This window comes from Centruroides vittatus, unplaced genomic scaffold, assembly GCF_030686945.1.
Source record: "Centruroides vittatus isolate TY-2023 unplaced genomic scaffold, ASM3068694v2 contig_1114, whole genome shotgun sequence".
NCBI classification, from domain to species: Eukaryota; Metazoa; Arthropoda; class Arachnida; order Scorpiones; family Buthidae; genus Centruroides; species Centruroides vittatus.
This window is the reverse complement of record NW_027120716.1, coordinates 1,275,324-1,294,484: the sequence shown is the minus strand read 5'-3', so window position 1 is coordinate 1,294,484 and position 19,161 is coordinate 1,275,324. Positions and strand designations below refer to the sequence as shown.

Here is a 19,161-nt window from a genome sequence, read left to right as displayed (position 1 = left end):
ACATTTCAAAGGTAACATCTCAACAATACCTCAGCAAACCCAAAATGCATTTTGTCTGGAATTTTGTATCTTAAGGATACCATAAGATTTAAATAAAAGGAAGTTTGTAAAGTCTAGCATCTGTTTAATAGAATTGCCATGCAGTTATTGGACCATTTAAAATGCAGAGCCATTACTTGATTCTAGTATTTCTGTTTTTCTTATATTTGCAATTTGTTTAAGAGCCATTCTCAAACTTTATTGGCCATAGCTCCCTAAGACTTTTCTCAAATTCCATGGCACCCTGTGAAGTCAAGTTTGACTGATTGGTTTCTTCTACACTTCTCTCTTATTGACAATATGTTCCAGTTGTTCAAAACACTTTATTGAAATAATCACTCTCTCAAAATATTAAGGTTTCAGCCAAAATAAGTTATGCATCAAAATCAATGAAAGTTCTGTTCAAAACTATTGAGAAATTAACTGTTATAATAATTGAAAGAGGTACTAAGACTGAACTTTTCTGGCAACTGTGTGAAAAAATAAAGGAGTGTTCCAGGCATTGCTGTTGCAAACTAAGGTGAGGTAGTTGTCCTAAATAACAACTGTCATCATCACACTCCCTATAACCTTGGGTCCCTCTTATTATGGTTTTCAGTCTGTGACCCTATTTAAAATGTGATCCAGAGGAGCCATATGGCCTCCCCTGAAATGGCTGAAGACAAAATTTAGTGAAAAATATTTTGATTGATTTCACTTTTATTTAAGTGCTTAAAATGATCATAAATCTGTTTACACTAATTCCATTTTAATAGAAGTAAATCTGTACAAAAATTATTTTTACCTTGTTTTGTAACTACTGAGCTATATCAGTGGTCACTGAACCATATCATAATGGCATGCTGTCACATGCACAAACAAATGTATTATTTATAAAATAATGCTTATAATAACTTTTTATTTTGTTCTTTTCATTTAGCAAATATATTTGTTAAATGAAAAGAATTTATTGATTTCATCAATGATTTTTTTTTTCTAATGATGATTATGAAAAAACAATTTATAATATAGAAAATTTAATTAACTTACATTTTTTAAATAATAAAATTTTGTTTTAGAAATAAAGGAATACAATATTTTGAAGGAAGTTATTTGGATTTTAAGTCTATTGATAAAATCGTTTGAAAACTAATATTTTCAATGAACATAATAGATATTTGATACTTTAATTTACCACATATTTTAAGCGGTGCCTCTAATTCAAGTAAAATTGGTTGGCTAAGGAATATTTCTCTCGATTTCAAGCATAATCCTCTAACTTCAGCTTCTGTTAGCTGTACAGTTTTACCAGGTCTACAACCACGAACTGAAAAAAAAATACATAAATATTATATAATAATTATACATACATAAGTAAAGAATAATTTCATAATTTAAATTGTAAGCATAAAAGAATCTGGATTATATCCTCATGAAACATTTTTTAATGAAAAGATCACTATATAATAAATTTTTGGTTCAACCTTTCTTGTAAATGTATCACCACTCTATTCACCTCAAGGATTGTCAGGTCACTTGCAAATAACTCACTTTTTAGTCTAATCAAGTTATTAAGTTTATTGAATATAATTTTCTTTGTAGAATATAGTAGTTTTCTCGGGCATAAATGCCTTAGTCTCGGTAATAGACTCTCGAATCCAATTGGGAAATGTATCCAAAAAATGGACATCAGGAGCACACTTATTTTTGCATTCTGATAAAAAAAATTGAAAGTAGCTCTTGCCCTGGTTAGGGTTAGCACTAAGTTTCTATATAATTTAACCAGGAGTAATGTTCTATTCATGCTTATTACTGGAGTGGGAGTATAACACCAAACCTTCTACTGCTACACTTCCATTCCAGTAATAATAAGAGAAATGCAGGGTTCAACATTTTTTATTAAGGTGAAAAGGGTTCCATGATAAAAATAAGTTAAAAACTTCTGACTAATGCATGTTTACAGACTTCCTGTTCATACTTTGAAAACCACTGATTCATACTATATCTAAAATGATATAAAACACACCATACTTTCAGATAGATTATCTGTAGTGGCATATGGCCAATGATTTATACTCTGCAGAAAATTGCAAAAACAAAAATAAAACCTTTGTACAACTCAATCTACAATATCCCCTTATGTCTCTAGAACAGTCATCTCAAATTTTCTAGTCTAACTTTTCTAGTGACTTTATTTAGTAAAGTGTTAGGGTTTGGAGTTCCACCATCTTAGCTTCCCCAGTCAGCCTTCAGTGAAGATGACCAGGTCAGCCATATTGGAACTACAGTGTTTGTGTTTGTGTCTGGATATCTATGGATTAGTGTTGTGTAATGTTTCCTGTCATCATCCTGTGGATTAGTGTTGTGCAATGTTCCTGTCATCATTCTGTGGATTAAGTGTTGTGTTGTGTCTGTGCTAGCCCAAACACAAGTGTTGTGTACTGTCTGTCTTGACTGACAACAATAAAGTCTCCTTGGGCAGTGTCTCCACCGGCTAAGCTTGCTTGCTTGGCCAATTCTTCTCTTCTTCACGGTTTTATATGGAAATATTAGTCATGTAGGCTCTTTCTCCGAATAGACCGCACTCATTGGTCAATGGAAGGCGACTGGTGCAAGTGACATACGTCTCTAGCACTATCATGTGATGGCGGGGAGTAATGGAGGATGAAGGCTCAAACAGAAAACAAGGTGCTGGCATGTGATAAGATGATGTTCAGTGTCGAGCCCAGATCCTGGTGAGCACTAGCATAGTGAGGGCACTGCAGCCAAAAATGACGGGTCGACTCCTGTGCCCCACAGTGTGGGCAGATTGGTAAGTCACTTAATCAGCGAGAATATAGGAAATCATTTAGAGGGACTGTCTCTGTGCGTAGTCAGGCCAGCAGAGTTTCCGTGTACCGATTCGAGGCATAGTGGTAATACCATGTGGCGAAGGGACAGAGATGCTCATGCCCCTTCCCCCGAAGAGTAGCAGTCCAGGTGTCCGTCAATAGATGGATAGTGTCATTCCAAATGGCGTGGGCAAGGTCATGTGGCAACAGTTTCCTCCAAATGGAACCATTAGGTGTATGAAATCAAGCAGCTTTGTCTGCCACTTTATGGGAATTTCTGTATTGCCACCCCACGACTCAGGGCACCATCTATGTATGATGCTCACTACCAGATCTATAATAAGCAAAGGAGATGAAAAGGACAGCTGTCAGAAAATATGCTTGGCCAATTCTCAATATCAGCAGCACCCTTATAGACAGTTGTTCCTGGGACTTTTGGTGTCCATAGACTCTTGGCTTTACCACCTCCCACCTAGAAGACTATCTTCAATTCAAGTAATCAGGACTATTTGCAAGGACTTTCCCCACTGGATTGCAGGCCAGGATACCTGTAAGTACTCCTGTTCCATCATTTTTACTGCAAACTATCGGTCATCAAGTTAGTAGGCTTAGGCTAGTGCATTGTCCATGTTTCTCTAGACTAGTGCATCAGCCAACTTTCTTTTCCTCACTAGTGCATCAGACAGATCCTTTGGGCTCTGGTTTTATTTTTACTCTATCTTTTCTCTCTGCACTATTTGACTAACAGGTCTATAGTGAAGAGCATCCACAGGCACTTGGGCCACTACCCTTTACAATTCTTCAATCATCTTCACCCATCATGATGACTACAAACGTAATCGATGAATTTTTAGGCGAATCTTACAAGATGCTAGACAAGCTAAAGGCTTATTGCACTAATAACTACTGCAGCAAGCTAGGTGACAGAAAACCCATATGTCAAATATCGGAGCAGTTCACTAATTAACATGGCCGTCAGCTCCTTAAAAGCCAACTGCCTTTCTGAGTCTCTCAAACAGAGACTGGCTACTAAGGAGGACCTTCTTGAGATCACTGCTTCACAAGAGGAGAAATCTATTACTGCCATTACTTATATAAAAGAACACATTGAAAAACTAAATAAAGTGCATCCTTCCAATCCTACTGATGAGAACAGAGCTCCTACAGTTAAATACAGTGATGTTTTAAAGAGGGACATACATTCCCTGCAGCCTGCATGTGAACCACAAAAACTGGCTCACACTGTTTTAGTGTTCAGCGAAAATAATGATAACTCTGAAAAAACACAGGCACTTCTTACTAGTAATATAAAACCCATGGAGCTCAGTAAAGGGGTCAAGCGTCTCAGGAAAATCAGCAAAGGCAATGTGGCAGTGGACTTAACAGACATAGAAGACATGGAATACTTTCAAGAAAACATGAACAAAATCCCAGGGTTATCCTCAAGAATTGCTAAAAAATGACATCCACTTGTTAAAATAGCATCAGTCTCAGCTTCACTACAGAGAGATCTTATCAGTAAAAGCATTTTTGAGCAAAACATTGAGATCAATACTTCCTATGATGATGAGAAGACCTTCGAGGGTGAAGCCCTGGTACACTTCTCAATTAAGCAAAAAGACTCTAATCTTATAATGTGGGTGCTTGAGGTCTCTCCAAAATTAAGAGAAATGCTTCTAAAACATGACAAAATCTGCCTGGATTGGACTAGATGCCCAATCTATGACTTTGTGCCCACTAATAAGTGTTTTAAGTGCTTAAAATTTGGTCATCACACATGCAATTGCACATCTGATATTAGCATCTGCAGCCACTGTAGTGGATATCACCTCTTTAAAGACTATGTTAGCAGAGTCACCAAAGTGCACTAACTGTATTAGAGAAAGCAATAATAACCATGACCACAACACTATGGATAAATGCTGCCCAGTTTATTTAAAGGCAAAGGCACTAGCCATTGAAAGAACTGATTACAAGCCCTAATACCAGCCTTTTGCTCTGATCCCACGTATTCACTTAACTTTGATTCTAGTTGTTTTCACTAGTATTCTTTACAATTTATTATGTTATTGCTATTACTCTGTACTCGTTGTGTCCTGTGTCACTCACGTCACGTGTTGCATCATTTCTCTATTGTTCTTTTTATGTAATTAATCATATTATCACCATGTTTATGTATGTATCCTAGTGTAATAACTGTCCTGTGGACTTATTTTGAATGTGTTTTTATTCTTTTATACTTTTACTTTATTATGTATGTCTTCTGTATTTGTATTACCATTTTATCTGTATTTTTACTGTTGTACCTGTTACTCAGTTGTGCTCACTGCGGTACCAGGACCTGTACTTTCGTATGGCAATAAAATAATGAATGGATGTTTCTCAGCAGTAAATAAAGCCTTACAATTACTCTGAAAACATGAGCAAGGAATTTTGTATAAAAATTTGCTCTTTGTTCTAACTGTTGCAGTTCCATACATGACCAAAGCAATGTTAAAGCCTAAAGAGATGTTTCCAGAAATGATCCATGTAATTTGTGTTGCTCATTGATTCATCAAGTAGCAGAATTGAAGTTCTTTTCTTCTAGTTGATATATTTATCTGAACTTAAAAAAAACATATTTGTAAAAATAGAAGCAAAAGAAAGGATTAGGTAAAAGATCAGTGATTTCAACAATAGCCTGTCATTATATGATAGGAGACAAGAAATTCAGATCTACTTCTGCAAAAATAAATTACCATACTTACTCACATATAAGACGAGGTTTTTATTTATTTTTCACTGCTTCAAAAACCTAGGTTGTACTATACACATAAGTGAAAGATTCTTTTCATTTTAGCAATAATTTTTGTAAACTGTGCATTCGCATTGTTTACCAGATTCTCATCTTCTGGTGTTTAAAAACAAAAGTATTTTATCTGGGTGGCTTCAATCATTCTTGTGTATTGTCAGGAGTAAAAGTGAATAGCAATAGGAAATGCAAATTTGAATTGAATTCCAAAATTTCATGGGAGCCCAATATAAGTTGTAATTCATTCCCATGTGAAAACAGATGATTATTTGGAAATCAGAATTCAGAGAAACTTAGTGTAATCGACGAAGAGTGAATTCAATTGTTAAGAATTGGCAAAACAGGTTCCAAATTGTCCAGCTTTAAACAAACAAATTATGTTGTTGATTTTACAAGACTTTTTCCTTAAAGTTTAAAATGCCAGTAATTTTTGCAGGACAATGTGTGCACTTATGTGCATTTGATATTTTATTTGTAATTAAACAAAATAAAATTAGAATTATATTAATAAATCTAATTTTCTTTCTTTTGATCTTTAAAGTCACACCTCACCTTATATGCGAGTAAATATGGTACATCATTTATATCAAATAATTTAATATTTTAAAAAACTATTTTTTACTCTTTATTAACCACTGTAATTATCTAAAAATAAGATCATCATCAACTAAAATTCCTAGACCTAGTAATAATAAAATGGCAGATGACAGAGATGCATTATCTCAAACTGAAGAAGACAGTATGTGAGATGAAAATGAGAACAGCCAGTAAATCTTTCAAATGAATGATAAAATCGATGACACTTCAATACATTCTAAGAGCAAAATCTGTTCAAATTACAGGTAACAAGCTTTAAATGCTTTAATATTAAAAACAATACTATTGCCACTTCATACATACATTTTGTTTTTAAGATCCTCATATATAGAATTTAAATTTTTAATTTCAATTTGAAATTTCTGCACTTGTGATGAATTTGATGTGTCTTTTGCACATCATAAAACAGATATTGAATAAAATCATTAATATACAAGCTTGTATGATAAAATTTTTCTTCATTCAAACTTAATTATACAACTTTGATGATAATTTTATGATTTTGAAAAATTTCTGAAGATAATAAAAATTATAATTTTCATATTTTGAACTTGTTTTAGAACAATTATTTATTTTCATATCTAAGCAACTCCTTTGTTACTGAAATAAAATACTTGTATTTACATTTATTCATTTTTAATTTAAAAACAGGAAAGATTCAAATCACAATATCACTATATCAAATTTCTACAAATTTTATATAAAGTAATATTACTTACAGCATTTGTAATCAATCACTGGTTAAATAAATTCAAAATAAAATGCTATATCAAATTTATAAAAATTTAATATAAAGTAACATTTATTTTGAGTTCATTTGTATTAAAAAAAAAAAAAAAACATTTACCCCATTTACCATAGAAATGTTACTTAAAAACAAAATACAAAAGCCATTTATCTAAGTATGTGAAATTTTTCCAAAGTGAAGTAATTTCATAATATGACTGATAAGAGAGATTACAGTATAGATTCTCTTAAAAAAAAAAAAAGCTTTTAAAAAATTATTCCAATTATTTCCAATTATTCTTATTTTTAAACAAATTAAATTAATCAATCAAGTTATATCTAAAACAATCAAAAATTAAAAACTTTACTAAGAAAGCGTATAACAAAAAACTTTAAAAATTTATGGCATTTTCTACTGAAGTACTGAGATTCTATGATTTTTCCATGTAAAAAGGATTTTGTAATACCAGGTTTGATACTTAAAATAATCTTGCTCATCAAGCCAGTTTTTCTCTACAAAATGAAGAACAAGTCTCATGTATTCACAGTTTTACTTGTTATTCTATAGAGCTGGACAGCTTAGACCAATGTTTTTTTGGCCAAGTCCCACCTAAAATCCTGATGTCCCATTACATATAATTCTTATTATTTAAAAAGAGAACTCCTACGTATGTGGAGAAAGCCTAAAAGGCCATTAACTTGGTTTAAACAAGATTCCAAAGAACATGGCATTTATGAAAAAGAAAAATAAAATAGCCAAAAGGGTAGTTGAAGTACTGAGAAAGAAATAACTAAGAAATTGTTTAAAAAGTAATAACAATATGAACAGATATAAAAAAACAGTAAAACAAAGTTTCAAAACCTATAATAGAAAACTGAAATGCATAAATATAAAATAATTTTAAGGGAAGCTTTTTCTGTAATACTTTTATTATTTTAATTATTTTACAATAAAATAAAGATTCCTAACGTAGTAATGGTTATCGAAACAGAAAAGACACTAAGATGATGGTGTAAGAAAGAGGAAAATTTAAAAAACATTCTCAGCTTAATTTATAAGAAGATATAAGAGCAATTAGCGGGCTTTCAAACTTTACTGTTTATAACTCATTCTCGAATTGCCCCCATGGGGTACACACCCTGTGTTGGAAATCACAGGCTTAAACTCATCTATGGTCACTGTGGAAAGTATACTTAAAAAAAAAAAAAAAAAAAAAAAAAATCATTTTTACCATTAAGTGGCACATGTTTAACATTTTGATATTTTGTAAAATGGCTATGTGCAGAAAGTTATTGGCGATGAAACTACTTTAATAAATGATAATTCCAGATCAGAAATACATAGGTCCGATGCTGAAACTAATGAAAATATATTAACAAGAGTTTAAAACAGATTCAAACACTATAATATTGTTAACTCTGACATTCATTGTATGTTGAAAAGTTCTTTGAACTCTCACAAAAAAGAGAATTCTGTTTTGAACAGTCACTAAAAGCTTGTGTCCAAAGTGCCAAATAAAATTTTTAACTGGAATTAAAAAAAAAAAAAATAGTTTCAATGTAATCTGACATGTATTAGATTTTTCTAAATTTAGAAAAATGATATTTTATTCTAATTTTTAAAACATTTTTTTGTTTTAATAATTATTCTATTAATTGTTTCATGTTAACAAAAGTACAAAGAAACAAATCCCAAAATATTATGACAAATAATATATATATATTTTTTTTAATGGATCTTTGATGATAACTAAAAGGACCATTGCTCAAATTTTCCAGCACTTGAACAGGAGATTAAGGAGATCAGGAAATAAATCTGATAATTTTCAATTATACTACGATGTAAAATTTAAATAACAAGAACACTTAATAGTAAACTTGCTGAATTATGAGAAATTTCTCTATTTAAAAGAATATTTAAGTTTAAAAAATTGCTAAGACACATTAGCATAAAATTGAAATTGCCTGTAGTGTCATCTGTTGTAAGACTTTATTGAAAAAAATCATTTTTATATTATTGGGTTGTTCGAAAAGTAATTTTGTTTTTTTATTACTAGAGGAATTAGATGTATTTTTACCAGCCACTTTTATTTTAAACCACATTTTCATTATATACTTCGACAGCTGACATTTTAAGGCTTACTTATTTGTAAAAAATTTTGTTTGATTCTGTACAATTGTTTTTTTTTTTCGGTGACCCATCAAATATGGAAAATTGAAAGCATCATTTTCGGGATATTTTGCTTTTTTATAACTAAAAAATCAAAATGCTGTCCAAACAAGAAAAAAATTGTGGTGCATGTTTGGAGATGATGTGTTGAGAGAAAGACAGTGCCAAAACTGGTTTACAAAATTGCATTCTGGCAATTTTAATATCGAAGATACACCACATTCTGGATGGCCATCTGAAGCCAATGAAAAAATAAAGGTACTGATTGAAGCAATCTGCCATATAACAACACGTGAAATCACTACGAGATTAAATCTGTTAAATTGAACCGTTTATTATTACTTAAAACAAATTGGTTTCGTTTCAAAGCTCCACATGTTATTAAAGAGAGATGCTTTCTATGGTGGGATTTAAAAAAAAGTTTTTTTTGAGCTTTTACCAGACAATTTAACAATTGATTCGAAAGTATACTGCCATCAAGTAAACAAATTGAGTAATATCATCAAACAGAAAAGGCCAGAATTGATCAACAAAAGTGTAGTGTTTTACCATGATAATGCCAAATTTCACACAAGTTTGGTAACTGGTCAGAAACTGTTATAGCTTAGATGGGATGTGTTATCACACCAACCATATTCAGCCAGATCAGGCACACTCAGATTATTACTTGTTCCGGTCTATACAAATTTTTTTTTTAACTGTAAGACATTTACTTGAAATGACAATGTCAAAAATCACTTGGATCAGTTTTTTGTAAACAACGATCAAAATTTTTATGAATGTGAAATCATGCTACTACTAGAAACAATGACAAGAGGTATTTGACCAAAATAGTCAATATATAATTCAATAAAATATTTATTTATTATAAGAATATTGCGTTTATTTTTCTATGGAAAAAACGAAATTACTTTCCGAACAACCCAATAATTATTATGAAAAGGCAAAAGCTTAATCTTGAGAGTAGACTTTTTTTTTAATGTAAATAACAACACATGAAATTTTCATTAAGTCTTACCCCCATTTGAGACAATATGTGACCTCTCTCTCTATTTCTCCATTCCCTTGACTTTTAACCATCAAAATTTAATAGCATCAATGCCTTGTATACAGAAATAACACTGCTAAGTTTAAAAAAGTTTGGTTCATTCAGTCTTGAGATATAATGAAATAATAACACCTGCACACACAGAATTTAACTTTTTTTTTAAAGCTACACACCAACCAATACTGAATATTATTGGGTTAGAAACGACTATAATATTAATAATTTATAAGACAATTTGGCAGTAGAGTTAGGCATTAGGCACCATCTCTTGATAAATTTTATAATTATAACTTTAATTAAATAATTTAAATAATCCAGGCAGATTCTTTTCTTCCAGTAGTTCTAAATTATTTAATTAAAGTTATAATTATTAAATTTATCAAGAGATGACACCTAATGCCTAACTCTAGTGCCAAATTGTCTTATAAATTATTAATATTATAGCTGTTTCTAGCCTGATAATATTCGACATTGGTTGGGGTGTAGCTTTATATCGGGTTTAGTGATAATGTAAAAAAATTTTTAAAAAAAGTTAAACATCTTTGGGCTTGAGTGTCAAAACAATAAGGAAAAAAACCAGGAACTTTAACTTATCACCATATTTTCCCTATGTTATATTCTATAACAGATGAGAAAGTAAAATAACCAATACGAAAAACTAATCTGTGTAATTTTGAAATAAAACATTATAAACAAGAAAAAAAAATTTTTTAGATTGATTCAACTCCATATCATTTTCAATTATTATTTAAAATACTCATTGTTCTTCATTATCTTTTAATGTTCTATGGAATTTTATTAAATCTTAATATTTTTGTATTTGGATCTGAAGATGGAGAAGAGAAGCTCTAAAAAAATCATTTAATCAAAAAATAAATTTTGACTTTTTACAAAATAAAAAAATATTTTTATCTTAATTTAATAATAAAATTTATACATACACAATAAATAATTTACATTTTATTTATTAAATTTTAATTTAGCCTATTTTTTGACAATACAGGACTATTCATAATGATAAGGGTTTCATTACTTTTTTATGCATATGTCACTGACAGCATTGTTACCTGCATTGATAGATAAGAAAACTCAGTTTTATTCATACTTCTTGCATTTATGTAGTTATGCATTAGCCAGATGGCAAGTTTTGTAGAATGGCTACTAATGGTAGTGATAAAACTTCTTTATCCTGGCCTGGCCACCTCAATCCCCTGATTTAATCACCTGCAATTTCTTTCTTTCTTGGGGGTATCTAAAAGACCAAGTGTATGTCCCTCCTCTTTCCACATGTATTGTAGAACTGCACATGTACAGTACATCAGCTACTATTGAAACTATCAACACAGAAATACTGCTGCAAGTGTGAGACAAACTGACTATCATATATAGAGTTACAAAGGTGCATATATTGAACATTTGTAATATAGTTTTAAAAAATCTCATGGAGATGTCTTATAAAATAAAAAAATAAATTGTATGACTTCCTGACAAATGTACAGTGAAGTTCTTTACACCTTGTCTTTAAAACCAATAAAAACTGGTTAAAAGTTTTTATCTTTTTATTCCATTTATTGGTCAATTTTTTCTAAATTTTAACAAAAATTTTTATTTTTATTTTACAGCTTTATCCTCTTATTATTTTTTATCAATATTTAATTATTTTTCTTTATTTATTTATTTATATTTTAATTTATTTCACTTTTACTTGTTTAATCCCACTTTTTAACAATTAGTTATATTTTTAATTTTGTAATTTTTTGAGTTGTACACATGTTAAACATAAATAACTATTAAATGCACTCTGTAATTTCTTATACAGTTTTACCATTATACATAATGACTGAAGAGAAGCATACAGCCCAAAATGCATAGTCTTTATCAAAAAGTGGATTTTTATTTTCTATTTTTTATACATACAATAAATTGTATCTCTATTCCAAGGCTTGTATGTATGATGACTTGAAAACAATCATTTTGAATAGCACTGTATTTTAAATATCATACCAAATGGAAGGATTGAAATAATTTACCGACTAGTTTGCTACACTAGCGGCATTTTAAATATAAAAAATATTTATTTGTAAATATTACTTTACAGTATTTTTTCACATAAATGCACCTCACAAATTAAAAATATATACAAAATAATAACAGTAGTAAAAATTAACTGAAAACCACAATATAACATCTCAAAAGTTAAAAAAATAAACATTGGATGCAATGCAGTCTAGCCATTTCATTGTGAGCTACAAGTATCCAAATGAGAACAAATCGACATTATACAATAATACTGTATTTCTTAACATAACAAAAAGGTTATAAAATTACAAGTAAAATTTTAAATGTCCCTGACAAAAAGCAACAATAAAACTACAAATCAAGATATTTCCATAATTGATTGGCATATTTTTCAATTTGCTTTGCTTTTATCTGAAAATTATTGACTATGTGATTAATCGTTATCCGGAAAACTATCCAGCAATAGAAATTAATATTGATATGAAAAACTGTCCTGGAAACACATTATCCTATAGTTCCTGGATCAGAAACAGATATCTGTGCCTACAGCTTATCACTTGTACCCATGAGTTTGAACAGAAAATGTCAAATGCTTAATTGTGATAGGTTGTCACAGATTAATCAAGCAGTGATGACTTCTCACTTACATTTATTCTTCTATTGCAGAGTATTTCTTTTTTGATCACTCCAGTCTGCATTGAACTGTTAAAAAGTTGGCAGTCTGATGTAAATGCAGACTTTTGCAATAATTGCATAAATAAATATTACAGGTGCAATTTTAACAACCAGTTCACTAAACTAAAAATATTTTAAAAAATGGTTCTGTTGAACCAGTGCAAACCAGCTGAATCCCACTCACTGAACACACCCACACATTGTTAAATTCATGTTTGTTGATAATTAACTATGAATATATATTTGCTCCAAAATTATAATTTAATGAAGAGTTTCAATCTAATTTTATTTTAAAGAATTTCTAAATTATTTTTTAATGCATACAGCATAACAATAGTGTTATAAAATATAATTTTTTGATGCATAATTCAATATTCATCGTTTTTTTATTAGCTTAATTAAATAGATGCCCATTTTAAATAATTAATTTTGAATCATTTCTAAGAATATGAGTATTTGTACCAGCAAAATTTTATTTACCTTACATGACAATGTACTGTACAAATCCTTTGGCACTAGTTTCATATCAACTATACTTTTGCCTGTACTATTTGTTTTTTAAATAGCATATAAAAAACAAAAAAGCGAAGTTATCAATAAATAAATTTAATTAATTATACATTTTTAAGAAAAGCTATGTTTTATTGTAGTATATTCTATTTACACTCAATGCTCCTATCATTAATAAAGAAAAAATAAATATCAGCTCTTTAAATTAAACTCCAGAATAGCTGGTTTCCAGATACTAGATCATGTTATTTCAATGACATAAATATAGACTTGATTATTTTGTTTCAAATATTTCATCTAACTTAAAAATATTAACATCTAAGGTAAATTCTTTACTAATCTATTTAAGCTACAATCAAATTCCCAATTATCTCTGTCTACTTCAATATAAAATTCACATTAAACCATAAGTATCATATTATAAACCTATAGAGCCACATTGATGAGTAAGGCAACTGCTTTAAGAGGTAAAGCGAGCATTCAAGGAGGAAAAATAAAACTAATATACCAGATACAGTAAATAAATATTAAAGTTGTTTATAAATAGTTTATATAAAAGTGCTAGAATTTCTCTCTATTAACAAGCATTCCGGAAGCAGGGCAGCAAATATTGGGCTTGCCTCGGACAAGTTACCATCAAGCTAGCACTGTAAATCTATAATTGATATATTTAACAATATAATACATTCTTCATAATAGGTCTTCAACCCAAAATAAACAGAATTATTTCATATTAAAAATGAAGTCATTGTAGGAATTCTCAATAATTCTTACAGAAAGTATAATTTTATTTGAAACAAAATTTAATACAAATCTAACCTGACATCTCTCTGTATGCTTCTAATGCAGCATTTAACAACAATAGATTAAAAATATGAATAATCAAAGAAAATGATAGTTTTTTTTTTATGATAATTGATAGTAATTTATACAAATGAAAAACTATAAATACTTCTAAGTAAATAACTTAAATGTTCAAACTTCTATAGAATTAGTAAATAATATAGAGTTTAATTATAATGAAGTTATTTTATATAAATATGTAACTTTCTTCATTAAATAGAGAAAGCAATATACTATCTAATGTTCTAGTAAATAATCAATTTCTAACTCATTTCATTTCTAACTAAAATTTTCTAATTTTTATATTCTAATATGCCTAAAATTAAGATTATGGAAAATCATAAAAATATTGAATTATACAATGAGAAGAAAATGAAGGGGAAAAAATATATAAATGTTATTTTTAAAATATACGAAGATAATTTTGGGAGACACTTTTAATTAAAAAAAAAATAATTACTTTGACCTAAATATATTTTGCTAAATATGTATAAGAGTAAAGAACTATTCTTGCATAATATAGAATAAAGTTTCTTAATTAAAAATTCATATATTAAGAATTATCGAGAACCTAGGTGTTGAAAAATTTGAACAATTTAAATGAGGCGTACAGAATAAATTATTATTTAGTTTGGATTTCACAAACAAACTGTACTTATCAAACACTTTTTCATCTTTCAATACAATATTGTATTTATAGAGTTTTCCAAGTGATATTTATTAAAAAGTAAGGTTTCTAAGTGAAAAACTAATATTGGATTTTGTTATTTATCAAATTTCAATTTTTTGTAGTTGTTCATTTTAAACTTCTATTTTGGTTATAAACAAAGAATGAGTAATTTAAACAGGCTACTTATAATATCAGTATAAGAATGCTTAACGGCTGCATTCACCAGACTCAACAGTCGTAACCGAGCAAATCAGTAGCCGTTACGTAGCAACCCGATCTGCCAAACGACGAGCAACATTGTGTGGGAACAAAAAGCCTCACCGGTCAGTTTTGGGTAGCAATAGGTAGTGTAAACAAAAGACACTACCAAACGTGACATAACACATTCCGAAAGAGCACTATCGTACAGGGCGTTTGGCAGAAAAATACTCAACAGCTCCAGAATCCTCAAGTCTGCCGAACGCAGCCAACAAACACAAACACACATAATCATAATACATATTATAGTAAAACTATATAAAAATAATCACTTCATTCGCTATCATTTCTTGTTTCTTTCTGTTTCAAGGAAACTCATATTAAAAAAAGAAATGTTTGATTGAAAAACTTCACAATAACAATTTCTGTAGAGTAATTATAAACAAATAATTACATATTCTCTCACAAGTATCAAATTTCCTTTTAATTAAGATATCATGTATCTTTATTTCTTAAAAAAATGAAACAATTGGTTGTAATTTACAATTAGAATAAATTTACAAATGAATAATTCTGATGGTTTAATGCTTTTAATAAAATTAAAAACGTTGAGAGTAACTTTATGTGAAAAGATATATATTTTTCATTGGAGAAGAATTGCAATAAATACCCGTGCTATAATAGGTTCCTTTGTGTACAGCTGCCTATTAAAAGTTCTTAAATCCTTCGGCGCCATTTCAAAATCACGTAAACTGACGAATACAAGTTATTTTGCAATACATTTTACACGTAAACCAATCCAAATATCGACTTTTATAAACCGAGATACATAAACTGTCACGAGTCAACAGTTAAGCCTAATGTAACAACATACGATTTACACATTAACTGAGTTATTAAATTTCCATATTTTTGCCGCTATTAAAGCATTTAAAATTAGGGTATAAGTATTATTTATACAAATCGTGCATTTAACGAAAAATATTCTTACCTTCCAACAATCTCGAAATAATGCTATCAACATTCAACTCACTCTCCGACATTTTTCCTCCGCTTGATGACGTCAAGATCCTTTCATGCCATCTAGCAACAAACCCGAACGTTCTGTCTGACTTGTTATTTTAAAGGAAATATCGAAAATATACAATCACTGCCGTACCTTCGTAGGCGGATACTTTTCAAACGTTCCGTTTATGTCACTTCCTTTCGTTTTTCATGGATAATATGTAAAGTATATAATTTTTACAATACCTCGACGGTAGAAAGCATTCATCGTATGAAAATTTTGTATCTTCCTAAATATAATAATAAAACTCTACGTTTATTCAAACTAATGAAAAATTTGCAAGATGAAAAATTTTATGCATTTTATTATATTTATTTCAAAATTTTTATCGTTCAAGGTTTTAAGGGGGGGTTGAGTTTTGTTGATGTCCGAAGAGGAGAGAGGTTACGGAAACTGGGATAAGAGGGGAAGGGAGAATAAAAATTTCAAGATAAATGCGACAATTTATGGACAGTCCCTGAATAACGCGTGACAAATGCAACGGTACAACGTGTGCACGAACTGTAAACATTTTTTATACTTTGTATGTAAGTTGGCAAAACAATGTATTAAAATAGCAAACATTGCTAAGTATTGAAATTTTCAGTAATGTGCTACGTATCTTAATATTTATCAAACGATTGTAAATTTATCGTATTTAATAGTTTAAAAACGTACGGTAATTTTGAATATAAACCAGGTATTTTCTGAGGAAACGAAACAGCTAAGTTTTACTGTTTCGGATTGATACGAAAACACAAATGTGGTGACGCTTCTAACGTTCTGTCTGATGTAGTTTAATTAAAATTCGCAGATTTAAGGGAGGACGTGTGCGTCCAACGTCATACCTGACGAAAACGTCAAGAAACGTTTAAACACCCACGTGTGGCCAGCGGCCTACAACCTCGGCAGCCGATAAAAACACGCACGTGTGCGGCCGCAGGACACCCGTGTGCGTGTTTTCATAAATTGATTTAGTCTAACATCGTTAAATGTCCGTCGTAAAGATCAAAATAAAAATTTGTGGTAGAGATGTCGTTTTAGATGACTACTCTGCTTGAATTGATAATAATGAATGAGATTTTCAAAATTAACGGTTCTTCTCGGTTGAACGATTCGTACATTCCTCTGTAAGATAGTCGTTCAATCTTTACTTGTTCGCATCCCGCTGTAATCTATATAACATAAAAACAGTCGATGGCTGAGACGATAAAGACACCAACCTGCCAGTCTAGCAGATTCGGGTTTGAGTATAGATTGTTCAGTGGCAAATTTAATGATAGTTGGCCCGTATTCAACTTCATCGTCTAGTCCCCTTATTGGGGGCTCGAATCATAATAAAGGTGATATGCAATCACGATGGGTATACAAAAGATCATCTTATTGCCCGAAAAATTAGAAGAGTTAGACCTAAATATTAAAATGTATATAATACACCTGTTGGTTTTAACGAGTCTGAATCGGAACCCAATACATTTTCTTGGATGGCTTGACAGGGATATATCATGCTTCGTTATCACCATCTAGCCGTTCTATTCGTGTCCTAGGTATAGCCGAACCACGATGGACTTGTAAAAGGCGTCTTAGTGCCTGCAAAAACGGATAAAATTTTTAAAATATTTGTTTAAAGAATCCAACTCTAAAGAGCGCTTAATCCTAATCAGTTCAATAATTTTTTCCTAAAATGTTTAACAAAAATAAATAAATAAATGTTTATAGTTCTAGCCACTAAAATATAGGCTATTAATGTATTCATAATCAGTCACACTGCAAACTATTAGAATAAAGATATGGTTCAAAAAATTGTATGTTGTATAGTTGCAAGCTACAAATTCGATTACTCCAACGTTCGAAACTATTGTACTAAATATGAAGCATTTCTGAATATGAAATAAGTCATTTTACTGAAAATAATCTTTAAGTCCCATTACTGGTCAGTAAAATATAATTTAGAAAATTAATAATGCCACTACATACAGCAAACAATAATACGATAAATCAACACACTAAAAAACCTTTTTTATATCCCAATACGAATAGCTTTAGATAATACAATACAATGAAAAAGTACTGTACTTTTCGTAGTCTGTGATTTCAAAGAATATTTTATCCAAAAAATTAAGCTTTTGCATATTTACTGATTTTAGATATTGAGTAAACAAATGTCGAAAATTCGAACAAAAACAATGGAATGAAGGTATCTACTTTTTAAAACATTTCCTGTCTTTTGGACATTAGGAGAGTTTTTTTTATGCCATCACTGATTTAACCAGGTTCATAATAGGTCGGCCAAATAGTGAGTGACGGATTCCAATATATCTGTAGATCAGCCAAGGAAATTTCTGAAGGATCTGAGTTTAAGTGAAGATCTCTCAGAAAAATAGGCGCACACTTTTTTAAAACTCTTTTTATTCTATGGGCCCTATAAGAGCCTTTTTATCAAGCCCATCGTGATCGCCCGGATTCGATCACGGATCAATCCAGTGAGATAAGCTGACTCTTTAACTGTATTGGCTTGGAAAAGGATAAAGCGAGTCAGACGGCCGAGATAGTTAAGGCGTCAGATTCTGGGGTCTTTTCTTCTAGGCTTTTGCGTTAAGTTCAGTTTCAATTAGCCTATAGTAATGCCAAAAGACACAAATATTGAAAATAAAAACATTCCCACAGTCATTCAAAAGTTATTGATCATAAAATATATAAAGAAAAAATATATATTTATTCTATGGAAGTTATTGTTTTATAGTTAGAAATAAATAAAATGTAAGTTTAATGGAAAAAAGTCTATATTTTTGAGATAATTCATCTGTGTTTGTTTACATAGAAATGTGTTATTCTGAAATCTTACCAAAACTTGAGAATATAAATTTGTTTACAAGGTCTTTTAAATAATTGTATAAAAATTGGCATAATAAAAAGTGAAAATTCTTATAGAAAAGTAAAAAAGTTATGTAGAATTTGATGATGGGTAATAAATATCGATTTTTTACTTTGTATTTAAAATGTTTATATTATTTTTCTTA

General features: G+C 30.1%; 1 protein-coding gene across 1 annotated transcript in view; it reads right to left on the bottom strand.

Moving 5' to 3' along the window:
- LOC136977692 (serine/threonine-protein phosphatase PP1-beta catalytic subunit) overlaps nucleotides 1-16,346 on the bottom strand; it is a 38,140-nt gene extending 21,794 nt beyond the window's left edge. Inside the window, exons 1-3 of the mRNA XM_067273238.1 lie at nucleotides 16,256-16,346; nucleotides 16,088-16,179; nucleotides 1,214-1,345 (exon numbers count right to left, since the gene is read on the bottom strand). Of these exons, the coding sequence (XP_067129339.1) occupies nucleotides 1,214-1,345; nucleotides 16,088-16,139 (184 nt within the window). The 5' untranslated portion in view covers nucleotides 16,140-16,179; nucleotides 16,256-16,346. The remainder of the gene's footprint in view (nucleotides 1-1,213; nucleotides 1,346-16,087; nucleotides 16,180-16,255) is intronic.
- Between the last annotated feature and the right edge of the window lie 2,815 nt (nucleotides 16,347-19,161).